We start from the raw sequence: 19,050 nt of genomic DNA, 5'->3' as shown, positions 1-19,050 counted from the left end.
CAGTAGAACAGTGTTGCACAAGGCTGCGGTGCATAATGTTTTATTAAATATCCACTAATACAGATGAAGACGTGTGTCTTCCGTTGAACACATCATTGACACTCGAGTACACTTATTTAGTTCTGTGGATTTTTAAAAAATCATTTAAAGTCTTCTGAAGTGTAATATTTGACGACAATAATTTATTTATTTATTTAAACACAATGGTGTACTTTCCACCACTTACTATTACTTGTATTACTATTACTAAATGTTTATCGGAATTTATATGATAGTGTATAACTAAGGATGTGCCCATAAGATCTGGACCCAAAAGCCACGCATTAAATATATATATATATATACACTACCGTTCAAAAGTTTGGGGTCACTTAGAAATGTCTTTATTTTTCAAAGAAAAGCACTGTTTTTTCAATAAAGATAACATTAATCAAAAATACACACTATACATTGTTAATGTGGTAAATGACTATTCTAGGTGGAAACGTCTGGTTTCTAATGAAATATCTCCAGATGTGTATAGAGGCCCATTTCCATCAACTATCACTCCAGTGTTCTGATGGTACATTGTGTTTGATAATCGCCTTAGAAGACTAATGTCTGATTAGAAAACCCTTGTGCAATTATGTTAGCACAGCTGAAAACAGTTATGCTGGTGATATAAACTATACAACTGGCCTTCCTTTGAGTTTGAAGTTTGTAGAACAAAATTAATACTTCAAATATTAATCATTATTTCTAACCTTGTCAATGTCTTGACTATATGTTCTATGAAATGTTCAATTCATTTGATAAATAAAAGTGAGTTTTCATGGAAGACAAGAAATTGTCTGGGTGACCCCAAACTTTTGAACGGTAGTGTGTATATATATATATATAGATATTATATATGTATTTATATTTTATATAGATAATATTTATAGATATATATTTTTATATTATATAATATATATATTTATATATGTATATACATAATATATATATATATATTAGATTATATATATTATACATATATATTTATATATATTAAAATTATATATAATTATATAATATATATTAATATGTAATATATGTATATTATATATATAATATATATGTATATTATATATATATATAATATATTATTTTTCCAGGTCACCCTCGAAAAATATCAATGAGATTCACCTGGTTAAATAAGGGTTTAAAAAATAAGAAGAAGAAGAAGAAACAATATCTTATGTATATATATTCCCGAGTGCTAGTGGTTTACAGGCGTGGCTTAGCAGGCGCCCCACAGCGCGGCTCATTACCCGACTAACGAGAGGAGAGAGTGACCCTGTAACTCGCTCCCCGCTCTCCCAAGGCCGGGGGAACCCAACCCAGAACCGCCAGGGAACGTGGATGGCACTCAGGTGACGGGATGTAACACAGTATTTGTGTGTGTGTAGCAGCTCTACGTTCCATTGGCCGGTCCTCCAGAGAACCCATCAGAGGAGCTGCACAGCGCTCAGCTCAGTCAGTCAATAACCAGCCCGTTTATTCAAAAGAAAGCTCCAAATGACCAGAATGGTGATGAAAGATGTGTTCCCCCTGTATTAATTAAGGATTTTTCAAGTAGTGTTGCAACAACAACAAAAAAGAAGAAGCGCTGCAAGGTTATTATTTCCTGCTGCCTCCTACAATTGGATCTGGAAAAATAGGAATCTTTTTTTTCGGGCTGCATGTGCTGAACAGATAAGGGTCCAACCTCCACATGGGTTTGCCTTTCAGCCACAGGTGTAGCTGTCGTCACTCCGTCAGCGTGGAGCTGCCTCGGAGGACTCCAGCTGTCTGTGTTACTTATTATACGAAGGTATTAATCCCGATTTAACGCAGGGAGCAGCGTCTGCAGGGGTTTCATGTTTTTTAAAGCCCCTTTTTCAAGATCTATTCACTCCAGTGTGTATTCAGGCTCTCCAGCTGCTTGTCTGAGCCCCCCCTCCCCCCCCCCCACCCCCTTCCTCCTCCTCCCCACCTTGTTGAACTATGGCTACGACTGAACTTGCTCCTAAGCCAACGGTCAGCTTTAGCTTTTCTTCCTCCCTCGGTGGCGGTCGGGGAAAGCTGTGGAAATCCTGCACGGGAAAAAGACAAAAAAAATCTCCTCAGCTCAGCCGAGCCTGAAATTGACTAGAATGAAAGGGGCATGGGGGGGGGGGGGGGGGGGGGGGCATTATCCTGGGCTCCATTGTTACTCCGCCGTACACTAAATCCGGTCGGTGGCAAGTGAAGAGTGGTTTAGATTCACCAGCTACTCACTGTGACGTAGAGAGGAACACAGGGCCGTTTTCTCACACACACACACACACACAGACTTGGAAATTATTTTGGCCACACAAAACCATGCCCACATAGTTGACATGGCAGAGCACAGCATTCGACTTCATCCGGAGCCTCGATTGAGTCCATCGCCGCACGCCATTGGCTGCGTTGTGATCCATAGATATTGATTTTAGCCACTTTCCGTGTATTGACCGAAACAAACATACCGGCTGCATTTAAATGCACAAGCGGTTTTGTATTGCTCTCTTTAAAGGCCTCGAACCGCCTCGCCCCTTCGTTGACGTGGGTTTTGCCGCGTGTCCTCTCAACCGTCGGGGTACGTCGATCCGCTCTCTGCGTACCAGATTCTCTTAAAACCTCTAGATTTGTGAAAGCTTTTAGACATGTCTGTACTTCTACTGCTTTAATTTTTACCTTCGCATTGAAAATGCGGAAGGTTATGTTTTGATCGCCATTTATTTATTTATTTATTTGTATGCGTGTTATTCGCATAACAAAAAAACCGAATCGCATGAAATTTGGTGGAATGATTGGTTATTATCCGGGGACCATTTGATTCGATTTTGGGATCGATCGGGTCACAGGTCAAGGTCAAGGTCATGAAAAGGTTAAAATCTTCTTGAATCACATGAAATTTGGTGGGATGATTGGTTATTATCCGGGGACCATTTGATTATATGTTGGGATCAATCGGGTCCAAGGTCAAGGTCATGGAAAGGTCAAAATCTTCTTTTTACCATAGCACGGTCAATTTCTATCCAATTGGCATGCAACTAATGCCAAAATGTTCATAATTCAATGCCCAATCTTGTGATATGCAAAGGTATGCGCTCTACCGAGTGCCCATTCTAGTTATTCATGTGATCATAGACTGGAGTGGGTAGTCGTCGCCACGTCCCCCATCGGTTTGTGGACTGTCGTTCCGAACCCTCGAGTTTGCCGCTCTAGCCGTCGCCATTTTATTTATTTTTTGCAGCCAGTGAACAGAAGTGACCATATTTGGACTGCGGAAGCATGATGCTGAGAATACGTCTCTATTAGTGGTAGCGACCTGTCAATAACAGTAAGCCCCGCCCTAAAGCATCTAGCCTTTAAGGTCTATTTGGCTCCAAATGGACCGTCATGTACGAAATGATCATCACTCTATATAGAAGGATACTTGAGGCTAGAGATTGAGACATAAACTCATGTTTACAATGTTTACTGAGGGAATAAATCAAGAGAGAAGTAGAGTCATTTTCTTCTACACAATCTGACTTATTTTTGCAACCGGAGGAGTCGCCCCCTGCTGGCCAGTAGAGAGAATGCAAGTTTAAGACACTTCCTCATTGGTTTCACCTTTCAAAACTAGAAAAAGCCGCCTGGGTCTTGATTCATTCCCTTCGCATTCGAGAATGCGGAAGGTTATGTTTTGATCGCTGTGTTTTTATTTATTTATTTGTATGTGTGTTATTCGCATAACTCAAAAAGTATTAAACCGAATCGCATGAAATTTGGTGGGATGATTGGTTATTATCCGGGGACCATTTGATTAGATCGGGTCAAAGGTCAAGGTCAAGGTCATGAAAAGGTACCAAAAAAGTGGCTGCGGCGAAGGTATGCACTCTACCGAGTGCCCGTTCTAGTTTTTATTGTCCTTACTTCGTCCACCGCTCATCTCCTTTAGCCTCATTTCATCCGCCGCCTTCGTCACGTTGTTGAGAGTGCAATAAAAATACAGTTATACATGTATTATATTGGCATGTCTGTACTTTTACAGGAGAAAGTAATTCCCATGCTAAGATACAGCAAAGCCAATAATCAGGAGAGCTTTCCAGCAAGTGCTCTGTCTTATTGATCCTCTGTATAGACCAGCCCTATGGCAACCTGCTAGTGCACCTACTCACCAGGTACATCTTCTACACAACGGCCTTACACAGCGGCAATCGTGAAATAAACTATATGCACGGTAATGTTCTAGTTCTTAATAGCTACCCCCTTTACAACATAAATAAGAAATAAAAGGAAACTAAATGGCCCATGGCACAGTGTGTGTTTTCTGATTTAGTTCTGGCAGGTTAAACTGTGCTTACAACCTTTGCGTATTCATTCCCACTGTCGGTGGGGTTCCCACGACGCTTCAGATGAATAAACAATCGGATACAATTGAGTTGCGTGAATCCGTGCGCACAGTTCACCGCACGAGCTCCGATTTATAAATCGAGTTCACTCTTTTCAGCGTGGGACGAAGGCAACGAGAAGGACCTGGAGTAGAAAACGAGACTCTGACACCGGGGCAGTGTGACGCGTAATAAATAAAAAATATACTATGAGATTTGAAGTGGAGAGGAAGAGTGCGCGGAACGTTTGGCTGTAATGGGACTCGGCTGCAGGCGAGGCGAGGAGAGCTTCACGCCGCATCGGGCTGACTGGGCCTCGATTGATTAGGAGTAGGACCTTAGGGAACAGTGTGGTGCACATTAACTCTGCACTGTACATGTGTAGGTGTGTGAAGAGTTGTGTTTGTGTGTGTGTGTGTGTGTGTGTGTTCTGCTTGCTGGGAATTCAGCGACCAAGTGCACAGGTACTATTCGAGACGACTGCAGCACTTTCTGCCAGTTTCCTCCCAGAGAACTGTGGCTCACTATTCTTATCTTCAGGCAGATGTTCTGTGCGACGGCGCTCTGTTTGTTTCTCCGAGCCACATCGGAGCTACGGTCCACTCGTCTATCCGTAGGTTTCGTCTCATGCTTATTCTCCCCGTGCGTTTCCTTCGAAACTTTCTCTCTCTTTTAACTTATTTCCGTCCCTCCGCCTCTTTCTATCCTGCGTCTATCTCGGGAGAGACGCCCTGTCGGCGGGAAGCCGAGGCAAGCGAACGCAGGTATACGATAATCCCGTCTTAACTTCACCGTCCGCTGCTCCGGGTGGAATAAAAAAAGAAGCTCACACATTTCAGTCTGCTGATGGACCGATTTTTCCATTCCATCCGTCTCCTCCGCGTTGGCCGTCCTCCCCGGTAATTGATGAACAAGTCACGATTGTCCGTTCCAGCTGCGGACGCAGGTACCGTTACGCGGAGGCGGTGCCGAGGGACGTCTTCATCATCGCCGTGACGGACGACGTGACTGACGGCCTGTGCGACGAAAGCATTCCGTCGACCCAGAATGCAGTTCACCTCCACGGCCCAATCTCCAATGCATCAGGGGGTTATCTCGAGGCAGCCAGACACAGAACACCTGCGAGGGGATTTCAATCAGTCCCCCCCCCCCCCTTCAGTTCCCACAATATGTAATTAAATGGGATTAATTGGTTTCATTCATTTTATATTTTAGAATTTATTTTTATTTTGCCAGCCCCGTGGCACGGGCGCATTGTTCCAACTGTCTCTCTCGTTTCTTTTCTCCATTAAACACTCCAAAGTAATCTTTTTTTGTTTGTTTTTTGTTGCCTTCTCCATTCTCTTTTTAAAGTAAGTGGGACCTTTTCTTAAATGTGTGTGTGTAAGTGTGTTGCTGCCATCATCAGGCAGAAATAGAAAGCTGCATTAAGTCCTTGGTTTAAAAGGAAAGGAGAAAACCCACCCCTTTTCCACAGTTTTCTCCTGTAATTCCAGGCTTCAGTCTCGTGCCCTTTCTCCATGAATACCAGCTCCTGCAGTCCTCAAATTCCCCAAAGCCTCCCACACCCAACCCACCGTCAGGGTCCTCCTGCCCCCCATGTGGGATTTGGATGTCTCTCTTCTTCATTCCCATCAAGTGGCTGACGTTCCCCCTCTCACTGTATCTGGCCTCGCACCCTACGCTCCGTGTCTTACCTGGTTTCTCTTCTCGTCTGCCTCCCCCTCCTCTTCCCCCTCCCCCGCCCCCTCCTCTTCCTCCAGCTCAAGCAAAGCGAAGCCAACGCGGATACGAAGGAGAAGCTCCCTCTGAGACTGAGGATCTTTGAGAAGTTCCCCAACAGACCTCAGATGGTGAAGATCTCCAAGCTGCCGTCTGATTTCACTGTGCCCAGGATCAGGTACCCAGTGACAGACAATCAGACATTGAGCTATATATATATATGTATATATACATATATGTATATATGTAAATAAATATCGATATATATATATATATGTGTATATATATATATACATTTATATATATACACATATATGTATATATATATATGTGTATATATACATATACATATATGTATATATGTAAATATATATATATATTTAATATATATTTATATATATATATATACACACATATATATATATATACATATATGTGTATATATATATACATATATATGTATATATACATATATATATATATATGTATATATAGATGTGTATATATATATATAGATATCATTGTCTTTTATATATATATATATATATAAAAGACAATCAGACATTGAGCTATATACATGTATATATATGTGTGTATATACATGTATATATACACACACACACACACATATATATATGTCTGATTGGCTGTAGTTGTTGTTCTAAAAACCGACCGCCTTCTCGTCCAAAAATTAATCGTTGCCTTTTGTTGGCCCAAAGAGAAGAATTGGGTGATTTAAATGACCTTATCAAAGCCATTTCCCAGACATGTCGACAGTAGTGACACTGTGAGGAAAGCAACCACAAACCATTGTTTCACATTAGCTCCCAAGTAGATAGTGACCAACAATAAGTCCATGTATCTGTATTTTAGCCGGAGAGCTGAACTGTGGGTCCTGTAATGAGTTTGATCGTTTCGCTGCTGATTAGTGCACAGCCCCCCCCCCCTCCCCCCTCCCTTCTTTTCAGCCCATCTGCCGGGCCGTAGCAGAATCTGCGCCGTTACATAACAAATGTCATTAATTTCTTTTCGGCTCAGAGTTCTTCAGTACGGAACTGTTCATGACACCTCTCTGCGTTGTGTGTGTGTGTGTGTGTGTGTGTGTGTGTGTGTGTGTGTGGCGTACTCCAGGGAGAGTTTCATGAAGCAGTTCATTGATCGGCAGCAGGACACCAGCTGCTTGTTCCGGCGTCTGCCCTCCGCGTCGTCCTCCTGCGACCACTCCAAACGCTCGGCCATCGAGGACAACAAGTACATCGACCAAAAGGTACGCCTCGCGCACGCAGACCGTGGATACCACGGGAGTGTTTTGGTGTACGGAAGCTCAACCAATCAGGAGCCAGTGGACGGTGGGGTTGTCGTCCGTGTGTGTGCGGGTGGTACGCTCCACATTTCACTCTCTCTTTGTGCTCTTCAGCTCCGCAGGTCAATATTTAGCATCCGAGCTCGTAACCTCCTGGAAAAAGAGAACACCATCAATAAGATCCTGCGGTAAGACGCGTGTGCACCTCCCCCACTAAGCGTCATTTTGGTCATTTTGCAGATCCAAAGGCAATCTAGGTTTTATATGAGCAGAATTGAGTTGAATTTGACTGTTTTTGTCTTCAAACAACATTTCAGTGACTGTATTTCAATGTTTATTGACTTCTCCCGCTCCACCTCTTCATCGTCGGAGCGGGGGGAGTCATTGCCGCTGCAACAACAGTTGTATGTCACCCGGACGCCGATAAAGACTTCCATTTCTCAACCACCTCGCTGCCCCGTGTGGACGTCTTTTACACCCAAAGTGTGACACCGCTGCCCCGTTTGTGGTCTGCCGTTACGAAAGCTACGATCGGTAAAACCCAGCTCGCTCTCTTCCGACACAAGCAGCCCCAGAGGGTCGCTCAATCAAGTCGCTGACAGCCCGTCACTTCAGGCCACTCCCCCCACAAATCATCGTAACGAACGAAAAAACAACGCTCAACGTGGCTGTAGTGAGCTCTCTTAGCTGTTGAGCAGCGTGTGCTGGACTGTGGCTGAAGTAGGAGGGCAGAAGGCTGTGAGGTCACGAGGCGTTGCCGTGACGCCGTCCTCCGAGCCCCCGGTCCTCATGCACATCAGATGTAGCTCGGCTGTAACGGCACTCTCTCATTGTCTCTCACACACACACACACACACTTCAGACTCGTTCACTGTCACCGTGAAGTTAAACGGATGATTTGCCGAGCTTGACACTAAGTGTGGATTAGCTCTCCGGCACCGTGTCCAAGCGGCCCCCGCCACCTCCAGTCTGGAAGATCGACGCCGTATCAGGAGTCATACCGCAATCCGTCTGGAACGTCGTCGTCTCACAGTGGCGTCGACAAAAAAGAAAAGGTCCGCCGAGCACTGAGTAATAGACCGGTCTGGATCGCCGCTGTCACGGGCCACGAAAGACGAATGTCGAGGGCTGTGTGGTGGCTAACAGCTTGATCTCACCTCGCGCGCTGATGGAAAATAAATGATATATATATATACACTACCGTTCAAAAGTTTGGGGTCGCTTAGAAATGTCCTTATTATCCCAAAAAAAACACAGTTCTTTTTTTTTTAATGAAGATGACATTAAATTAATTATAAATACCCTCTCTACATGTTTAATGTGGTAAATGACTATTCTCTGGTGTTTAATGAAGTCTCTACAGAGGTGTGTGTAGAGGCCCATCTCCAGTGTTCTAATAGTACATTGTGTTATCGCCTTAGAAGACTAGCGGAGGGGTAGAAAACCCTTCGAAACACTTTTTATGTGAGCGCAGCTGAAAACAGTTATGCTGGTGAGAGAAGCTATAAAACTGGCCTTCCTTTGAGCCACAAGAGGAACAACATTAATATTTACAATAAAAATCATTATTTATAACCTTCTCAATGTCTTGACTATATTTTATATTACTTTTGCAATTAATCTGATAAATAAAAGTGTGAGTTTAAATGGAAAACACCAAATTGTCTGGGTGACCCCAAACTTTTAAACAGTAGTTTATGTATAATTGTTGTGTCTTCTTTAATCCGTCAGCAGGAGAGAGAAATAACACCTGTGTGTGTTTCTCAGGGCTTGCATCAGACAGCGCATGCTAAGCGGATCCTTTGAGGGCCTGCCAGCCAAAGAACGCTCGATTCTCAGCGTGCAGCATCACATCCGACAGGAGCGCAGGTCTGAACACACACACGCGCACACACACACACACACACACACACACACCAATGGAAACGAGCACTATCTGGCGTGCCGCCGCAGTACTTCGTCACATGTCTGCTCTTCACACCTGCAGATCTCTGAGACATGGCTCCACCAGTCAGAGGATCAGCCGGGGGAAGTCGCTGGAGACGCTCAACCAGGATGTGAGCACACACACACACACACACAAATACTGACAGTGTCTGAGTGTTTTGTTTTGCATGCATTCCACCAGTATCCCTCAAAAGATAATAAGAAAGACAAAAAGAGATCCATTTAGCAAGAGATGAAATATAACACGTGTCTTCATCATCTCTTCTCCCCCTCAGCATTCCAGTACGGTACGCTACCGCAACGCGCAGAGGGAGGACAGCGAGATCAAGATGATCCAAGAGAAGAAAGAACAAGCCGAGATGAAAAGGCACACACACACACACACACACACACACACACATAGCATTGACCCCGGCCGAGCACCGTGCTTCCCGGCTATCCTGCGTAGTGAATGGTATTTGTCTCCTCCTCTGCGCTCGCAGGAAGGTCCAGGAGGAGGAGTTGAGGGAGAACCATCCGTACTTTGACAAGCCGCTCTTCATCGTGGGGCGAGAGCACCGCTTCAGGAACTTCTGCAGGATGATCGTCCGGGCTCGCTTCAACGCGTAAGAGCCGCTCGCTTGACTGCATGTGGTCTGACTCTGAGGGGCTCACAACGCCGTCAGGTTCGATGCTCAGTGGAGTTGGATGATCAGTAAAGTTGGATGTTCAGTAAAGTTGGATGCTCATTAGAGTTGGATGCTCATTAGAGTTGGATGCTCAGTAGAGTTGGATGCTCATTAGAGTTGGATGCTCATTAGAGTTGGATGCTCATTAGAGTTGGATGCTCAGTAGAGTTAGATGCTCAGTAGAGTTAGATGCTCATTAGAGTTGGATGCTCATTAGAGTTGGATGCTCAGTAGAGTTGGATGCTCATTAGAGTTGGATGCTCATCAGAGTTGGATGCTCATCAGAGTTGGATGCTCAGTAGAGTTGGATGCTCATTAGAGTTGGATGCTCATTAGAGTTGGATGCTCAGTAGAGTTGGATGCTCATCAGAGTTGGATGTTCATTAGAGTTGGATGCTCAGTAGAGTTGGATGCTCAGTGGAGTTGGATGCTCAGTAAAGTTGGATGCTCAGTTAGAGTTGGATACTCAGTTAGAGTTGGATGCTCAGTAGAGTTGGATGCTCCTCTTGTCTTTGATATCCATGATGTTTGTTGTCAACATGTCAATAATTCTCTGTCTCTGTCTGAATTCATATTTAGATCTATAGCTGATCCCATAACCGGAGCGGTGACGAACACCAAATACCACCAGCTGTAGTAAGTGTGATGAATTATTGATCCCTTCACTCTCTCGCTATTTATTGATCTGCCCACGCAACAGCAGTGGAATACTTATCCATCCTTATTAACTGCCCGCTGTGCCTGCACCCCCCCAAAAAAACTAGCATCAAGCAATGGAAATTGTGAACTGAGTTAGGCTCCATTATGTTGCAGAATAATTTAAAACTCAAATAACTGATATCGCGTACTGCTTTTAAATACCAAATGAAAGAAATGGAGGCAGTTTCCCAAAAATGTCAATGTTTCTTACATTAACTCTGTTAAGTCACCGTCTCTTAATTTTTAGTTTCTTTTAACTTTTGAACTCTTTGGTTGTAACTATGTGTTTCTTATGCTGCTGCCTGTCTGACCCTCGAGAAAGAGATGTTTGATCCCAATGGGACTCACCTGGTTAAATAAAGGTTTAATAATAACAATAATAATTCTGCAAACTGATTTTAATTCATGTAATACACGCTCTGAACATTACAATAAAAGCTAGTTCTCTGTATCAGATACTGTTGGTGCCGGGGGGATCTTCTATTTTATTTTTCCTAAAGATCAGAAAGACTTATTCCCTCTCTGGTACTCCTCACATATCCTGCTCTCCCTCGTCTCTTTCCCTTGAATTATCACTGACTATTTGCTGGTTTTGCAAACTAAATATCTCTCCTGACTCACTTACGACTAATAAGCTATTTCTCTGTGTAAACCCTAAAAAAAAAAAAACGATATGCATGGTTCGTACGCTCATGGAAAACCTGGAAAAGTCGTAGAATTTTAAAATGGTTATTTCCAGGCCTTTAAAAGTGCTAGGCAAAAAAAATCCCCAAAGTTTTAAAAAAGTCATGGAGATTTGTTATATTCATATGTTTATTTACACTGAGTTTGAAATTATGAATATGCTTTTAAAAGAGTTACGCTCTAAATATAAATCGGCAAACGATCTTTCGTACTCGCACATTTTTCGCGCTGCAAGTGAACGCACCTTAACTGAGAAGACATTTTTATTCTTTTAATCAAACTATTGTCTCATTCATTTGTGTCATTCAAGGTATATACTGTATGCTTTTGAATCCTCACTGTTCGTTTAAATACGACATTTTCTCACTTTTTCATGTAGAAGTCGAGATTTCACAAACTGTTCGGTGACGGTAAATTTGGTTTAAAGTCCTGAACACCCATTGGTCCCCATGTGTCTGGACCCTGGATCTGCTAACGCACATGTCCCACACAGCGACCTTCTGGGCCTGGTCACCTATCTGGACTGGGTGATGATCGTGGTGACCATCTGCTCGTGCATCTCCATGATGTTTGAATCGCCCTTCACCCGGGTCATGCACGCCCCCACGCTGCAGGTACGCAGGACGGCTGCGTTAGCCAGCGAGCGATCGGACGCCACCATTTGCCGTCACGCCCTCTCGTTTCAGATCGGGGAGTACGTGTTTGTGATCTTCATGAGCATCGAGCTCAACCTGAAGATCATGGCCGACGGCCTGTTCTTCACCCCCACCGCCGTCATCCGAGACTTTGGAGGAGTCATGGACATCTTCATCTATCTCGTGAGAACTCCTCCATCGGGCTCAGTTCATTTCACGTTAAAATGATGTGACTCTGTCATCTCCAAGACAATTTCCTTCCGGTCACGCCCATGCACACCACTTAATTATTCACTTAAATACACTTAAATACATTTAAATACCCGTAACTCTTCAATTTAAGTACACTTGTCACTTTAAACTGGTTAAAGTTCTGAAAGCTGCTCGTCTGTGCACTTTATCTCATGTTTATATTCTTAATTCTCTCACCTTCGAATTGAAAATGCGGAAGGTAATGTTTTGATCGCCGTGTAGTTGTATGCGTGCGTGCGTGTTATTCGCATAAGTCAAAAAGTATTAAACCAAATCGCATGAAATTTGGTGGGATGATTGGTTATTATCCGGGGACCATTTGATTAGAATTTGGGATCGATCGGGTCAAAGGTCAAGGTCATGAGAAGGTCAAAATCTTCTTTTTACCATAGCGCGGTCAATTTATATCCAATTGGCATGCAACTAATGCCAAAATGTTCATAATTCAATGCCCAATCTTGTGATATGCGAAGGTATGCGCTCTACCGAGTGCCCATTCTAGTTGTTAATGTTATTGTCTATAGCCATGACAAATTCCTTGCATATGAAAACATGACTTGCAATAAAAGGTTGTGATGTGTCGTTAGTGTGCAGTAGAGTAGGCCGTATAGACGCATGTAGTCGTGGACACATGCACAAGGTTGCTAAATGAAACAGACGGAGCCGTGACGTGAACACAATACGAATCGGACGACGCCCCTTTTCCCCCCGCCCTAACCGTTGGCCCCGCCCCCCCCCTCCTCCTCCCGCTCTCTCCTGTGCTCAGGTGAGTCTGATCTTCCTGTGCTGGCTGCCTCCTGACGTCCCTCCTGAGTCTGGGGCTCAGCTGCTGATGATGCTGCGCTCCCTGCGTCCGCTCAGGATCTTCAAGCTGGTACCCCAGATGAGGAAGGTGGTGCGGGAGGTCATCAAAGGGTTCAAGGAGATCTTCCTGGTTCGTTTTCACCATCGACGTGCTTTTTCAGCATCTACGCTTTCTTGTTTTGTTGTTGTTTTTTTGACACATTATATTCATCATGATATCCAATTCATCATTGATGTGCACTCTGGGCATGTGCACGTAAAATGTGCATGAACACGACGCGGTCTTATCGCTCTTCAGTTCACAGCCGGAAACTTAATCTGGAGAAAGCTCTGGCATCCGGCAGGTAGTTGGTTATTTACCCCTCAGTTCAGTGTAACGTTGGTCGTAACTTACTTGGAACTTTAAACGATGAGGCTCGAACGCAACACTGTGAAACTGTGAAGATGGTCTCGGAAAAAAAGGCTTTTAAATGTGTGAAGATCTATGATTATGATGAAGCATTTAAGTAAGTAAAGTGTATTTTTAATCCACCTATCACAGACAAAGTGTCACAAAGTGCAGCACAGTCGTCAATTTACACAATTTGTATATAACAGGGGACAAGAAATGTCGACAGTTAAATGAGCAAAGTACAATACACATGAAAGATGTTGCAGTAAAATAAATAAACAGAAGATAACAAGCAGGCCATAACATATTTCAATTAACCAAATGCCAGAGTGAACAGGTGTGTTTTGAGATGGAGTTTAAATGATATTATTGAATCGGCAAACCTTAGCGATGCAGGCAGAGCGTTCCTCAAAAGCTCGGTCACCACCAGTTTGAAGGCGAGTATGAGGGACTGCCGGAAGGTTCTGGAGGTTGGATCTGAGATGGCGGGCTGTTGAACACGGGTGAAGTAGTTCATACACGTATGAAGGAGTTTTAGGATTTACACCACCACGGTTTGTCCATGAATGCATCGTATTCACCTCGTTGTTGTTGCATTCTCATGTATATTATCAGGAGCTTGCATCCGGAGCGGTCCGACGTCCCCTGCTTGCCCTCTAATCTCGGACCCGTCTGCTGCCTCTGACCTCTGGGTTGATCCCCCCGCAGGTTTCCATCCTGCTCCTCACACTCATGCTGGTGTTTGCGAGCTTCGGGGTTCAGCTGTTTGCCGGAAAGCTCGCCAAGTGCAATGACCCCAATATCGAAAAACGGGTACGAGCAAGAAACCTAATTTCCTCACTAACCCCACCCCCACCACCCCCATCCCCCGTCCCACACCGCCAACTGAACAGATGCAAAGGCTTTTACCAGTCAATCAATAGTCCAGAGGTTACTTTTATTGCAATGCATCCACATGTTCTCAACTAGTTTGCATTGAAATGAGAATTATTTAAATTTTTTAAGAGACAGTAATTCTAATTATTTCAGCATGTGCCAATGCAGGTATTTTTTACATTATTTTTTCTTTCTACGTTTTTTCATTTTAGCAATGGATCCACATTTTCTCACGAGTGTGCATTAAAACGAGAATTATTTACATTTTTTTAAGATTCGGGTTTCTAAGTGCACTGTGCAAAAACAGTTCTGTTCCCGGTCCGTTGGTCACGTGACGTGTTGCTTCCTTCTGCGGCGACTGTGTTGTCGGTTGCAGGTCGACTGCCTCGGTATCTTCAGAATAAATGTCAGCGTGTCCAAGAACCTCAACATGAAGCTGAAGCTTGGAGAGAAGAAACCTGGTTTCTGGGTTCCGAGAGTCTGGTATGGCTGGTTTTCTTGTCTTGTATTTATTAGTTAGGGCTTGTTTTTCTTCCTGTGACTGATGCGTCAACTCCGCCCTCCCTCAGGGCCAACCCTCGCAACTTCAACTTCGACAATGTGGGAACTGCCATGCTGGCTCTGTTTGAAGTGCTGTCCCTGAAAGGCTGGGTGGAGGTCCGAGATGTGATCATCCACCGCGTCGGATCGGTACCGAACCTCCGCTCCCCTCTCTCCACTCCGCTCACTTCCCCCTCCGAGTCTTTCCTTTCACCGCTACGTCGCGAGAAACCGCGTGACGGTTTGAATTCCTCTCCGCCTGCAGATCCACGGCATCTACATCCACGTCTTCGTGTTCCTGGGATGCATGATTGGACTCACTCTGTTTGTGGGCGTCGTCATCGCCAACTTCAACGAGAACAAGGTAAGAAGAGATGCCACGGCGCAGGAGTGCAGCATCGGCCTTTTTGTTCTTCTTCTTTTTTATTTTTAAAGCTAATTTTTGACCTTTGGGATTTTAACACGTGTCCCTCGCCGCCAGGGCACCGCCCTCCTCACGGTGGACCAGAGGAGATGGGAGGACCTGAAGAGTCGACTGAAAATAGCCCAACCTCTGCACCTTCCCCCCCGCCCAGGTGCTCACACGCAAAAATACAAAGACAAAGTGTGTGTGTGTGTGTGTGTGTGTGTGTGTGTCCGTATTTTGGTGTTTAGCGTCATTAATCTCCATTTAATAGTCCTTGTTTTTCATTGAGGACTGACGCCTCCCAACAGCTAAATAGAAGGACAGATACCTGTCTGATACTCAATATACAAGATGTCATATATATATATATTTATATAATATATAATATATACATATATATACAGGACTGTCTCAGAAAATTAGAATATTGTGATAAAGTTCTTTATTTTCTGTAATGCAATTAAAAAAACAAAAATGTCATGCATTCTGGATTCATTACAAATCAACTGAAATATTGCAAGCCTTTTATTCTTTTAATATTGCTGATTATGGCTTACAGCTTAAGAAAACTCTAAAATCCTATCTCATAACATTTTAATATTTCCTCAGACCAAGTAAAAAAAAGATTTATAACAGCTGAGTGTTTGTCAAGGCTCAGGAAACCCTTGCAGGTGTTTCGAGTTAATTAGACAATTCAAGTGATTTGTTTAATACCCTACTAGTATACTTTTTCATGATATTCTAATATTTAGAGATAGGATATTTGAGTTTTCTTAAGCTGTAAGCCATAATCAGCAATAAATCAGAATAAAAGGCTTGCAATATTTCAGTTGATTTGTAATGAATCCAGAATGCATGACATTTTTGTTTTTTTAATTGCATTACAGAAAATAAAGAACTTCATCACAATATTCTAATTTTCTGAGACAGTCCTGTATATATATTTTTATATAATATATATTATAATATATACATGTATATTTTATGTATATATATATATATATATATATATATATATATATATACAAGCAAAGCCAGCTAGGCCGTACAACACTTTGTTGAAAGTTACAAACACTTTTCTGAGGAGTTTAGAGACGCCCGCCCCTTATCAAGGGGATTTAACAGCAGTCCGTGACTGCCATCTGGTGGACAGAGAGGGGCACTACCACAGATTCATCCCTCATCAGTTGCTTGCAGCCAGTTCAGACAGTATAATTAGAATCACCGACTCAGGGAGTTCCCACACCTGGACTGTAAGAACCCGCAGATGTATTCCCACAGAGGCGTGTTGTGTCATAAGGGTGGTCTTCTACATGCCTGACAGAAAACGGGGGCTTCCGGGCCAAGATGTATGACATCACTCAACATCCCTTCTTCAAACGGGGCATTGCTGTGCTGGTGCTGGCTCAGTCGGTGCTGCTATCAGTCAAGGTAAAGCCCCCGTGCTGCAATACATCGTGTCATTTCACTTATATATCCGTTTCTAATGTATTTGTTGTTTGTTTATTTCCCGTTTAATCGACTATATGAGCTTGTATTTATTTGGCATTTCAAGAACAATGATGATGTTCCAACGCGCCATCTTAACATGACGTGTACTGACGTGCGTGTGGATCTGCTCCCTCCTCCAGTGGGACGTGGACGAGCAGGTGACATTCCCCCTCGCCACCTTGTCAGTAGTCTTCACCTTAATTTTTGTTCTGGAGGTGAGTCTGTGACCCTCATCCGTCACTGTCATGGTTTGATCGCCTGCACTGGGCATAGACGCGCGTGTGTGTGTGTATGTGTATGTGATGTTACTTGTTGATGTATTTCCAGGTGACCATGAAGCTCATCGCCATGTCTCCTGCGGGCTACTGGCAGAGCAGACGCAACCGCTACGACCTGCTGGTCACGGTGCTGGGTCTCACCTGGATCGTCCTGCACTTCGCCTTACTGGTCCGTCAGCTTCACACACGGGAAGCATTTCAGGAATACTGATGCAGTCAAAGTTACATCAAACTATATCGTCACTCCTCCTTTCTAGAATGCATATACCTACATGATGGGCACGTGTGTGATTGTCTTCAGATTCTTCACAATATGTGGGAAGCATGTGAGTATTTTTTTTAAAGGATCTGCTCAATTCGGTGTCTTTCGCCTCCCCGAAAAATTATAATTTGTATCTTGACAAAATATGCGTGCAAACACGTGTTTGTGTGCGTATGTATGTATGTGTGTGTGTGTGTGTGTGTGTGTGTGTGTGTGTGTGTGTGTGTGTGTGTGATGAACTCAGGTGACCCTGAAGATGCTGCTGCTGACCGTGGTGGTCAGCATGTACAAGAGCTTCTTCATCATCGTGGGCATGTTCCTCCTCCTCCTCTGCTACGCATTCGCCGGCGTCGTCCTCTTCGGCACGGTCAAGTACGGAGAGAACATCAACCGGTGAGGACGCTGCCCCCCCCCCCCCCCCGCTCTGTGTGCAGTCGACACAGTAGAAGTCATCTTCGTCTCCTCCTTGTCACAGGCATGCCAACTTCTCCACAGCGGGCAAGGCCATCACCGTCCTCTTCCGTATCGTCACAGGGGAGGACTGGAATAAAATCATGCACGACTGCATGGTAAGAGACGGAAGAAACACGCCGTCTTCTCCCAACTCGGAAAAACATCGTATTCCGTGTCATTTTCCCCCACACGTTGTTTTCTTCTGTCTGGCCCCAGGTCCAGGCCCCCTTCTGCACCCCGGATCAACATCGCTACTGGGAGACCGACTGTGGGAACTATGCTGGGGCGCTCATCTACTTCTGCTCCTTCTACGTCATCATAGCCTACATCATGCTCAACCTGCTCGTAGGTCAGTGTGCACAGGTATTCTTTTATTGATGCCGTTGTGGGGACCACATATTTTTCACACAGTTAGGTGGACACAACTCTGTTTTTTTGTTTGTGTGTGTGTGTGTGTGTGTGTATGTATTTTATTTTATTGATGCCATTGTGGGGACCACGTCTTTTTCACACAGTTAGGTGGACACAACTGTGTTTGTGTGTGTGTGTGTTTATTTTCTTTTATTGATGCCATTGTGGGGACCACGTCTTTTTCACACAGTTAGGTGGACACAACTCGTTGTGTGTGTGTATTTTCTTTTATTGATGCCATTGTGGGGACTACGTCTTTTTCACACAGTTAGGTGGACACAACTATGTTTGTTTGTGTGTGTATGTGTATTCTTTTATTGATGCCATTGTGGGGACTACGTCTTTTTCACACAGTTAGGTGGACACAACTATGTTTGTTTGTGTGTGTATGTGTATTCTTTTATTGATGCCATTGTGGGGACCACGTCTTTCTTCACTCAGTTAGGTGGACACAACTCGTGTGTGTGTTTGTTTGTGTGTGTATATTCTTTATTGATGCTGTTGTGGGGACCATGTATTTTTCACACAGTTAGGTAGACACAAGTGTGTGTGTGTGTGTGTGTGTGTGCGTGCGTGTGTGCGTGCGTTCAAGTCGTTCAAAAGAATCCCAAAAGTGTGATTTAGTATCAGCAGGGGTCTTTTATGCTGCTTTATGTAACACAGGACTGCAGTGCTCATGACGCATAGTTTATTGCAGCATATTATCAGCAGAATGATCAAACCCCTTCATGCAGAAATTAGATCTTGTTCTCATCGTAGGCCACAGTCACAGAAGAGGGAGGGAGGCAAAGTGACTTTGTGACAAAATGAGCAAGAGTTGTACGAACT

At 43.9% G+C, this 19,050-nt stretch overlaps 1 protein-coding gene across 3 annotated transcripts in view; it reads left to right on the top strand.

The window, feature by feature from the left end:
* The window catches only part of nalcn (sodium leak channel, non-selective), a 121,693-nt gene that overhangs the window by 56,566 nt on the left and 46,077 nt on the right, over positions 1-19,050 (top strand). For 2 of the 3 annotated variants that reach the window (XM_056423989.1, XM_056423997.1), the window contains exons 16-38: positions 6,164-6,300; positions 7,254-7,389; positions 7,540-7,613; positions 9,193-9,294; positions 9,413-9,482; positions 9,648-9,739; positions 9,855-9,977; positions 10,620-10,676; positions 11,917-12,037; positions 12,110-12,241; positions 13,077-13,244; positions 14,214-14,318; positions 14,758-14,864; positions 14,951-15,071; positions 15,187-15,285; positions 15,403-15,496; positions 16,652-16,758; positions 16,959-17,033; positions 17,146-17,265; positions 17,354-17,422; positions 17,603-17,751; positions 17,834-17,927; positions 18,028-18,160. In XM_056423989.1, coding sequence (XP_056279964.1) covers positions 6,164-6,300; positions 7,254-7,389; positions 7,540-7,613; positions 9,193-9,294; positions 9,413-9,482; positions 9,648-9,739; positions 9,855-9,977; positions 10,620-10,676; positions 11,917-12,037; positions 12,110-12,241; positions 13,077-13,244; positions 14,214-14,318; positions 14,758-14,864; positions 14,951-15,071; positions 15,187-15,285; positions 15,403-15,496; positions 16,652-16,758; positions 16,959-17,033; positions 17,146-17,265; positions 17,354-17,422; positions 17,603-17,751; positions 17,834-17,927; positions 18,028-18,160 — 2,485 coding nt within the window. Of the gene's footprint in view, positions 1-6,163; positions 6,301-7,253; positions 7,390-7,539; positions 7,614-9,192; positions 9,295-9,412; positions 9,483-9,647; positions 9,740-9,854; positions 9,978-10,619; positions 10,677-11,916; positions 12,038-12,109; positions 12,242-13,076; positions 13,245-14,213; positions 14,319-14,757; positions 14,865-14,950; positions 15,072-15,186; positions 15,286-15,402; positions 15,497-16,651; positions 16,759-16,882; positions 17,034-17,145; positions 17,266-17,353; positions 17,423-17,602; positions 17,752-17,833; positions 17,928-18,027; positions 18,161-19,050 lie in introns of those variants that run through there. The other variant, XM_056424004.1, reaches the window with a different exon arrangement.

Source organism: Pseudoliparis swirei, chromosome 2 (assembly GCF_029220125.1).
Source record: "Pseudoliparis swirei isolate HS2019 ecotype Mariana Trench chromosome 2, NWPU_hadal_v1, whole genome shotgun sequence".
NCBI lineage: Eukaryota > Metazoa > Chordata > Actinopteri > Perciformes > Liparidae > Pseudoliparis > Pseudoliparis swirei.
Note: the sequence above shows the minus strand (reverse complement) of the source record. Positions and strands in the feature narration are given on the sequence as shown.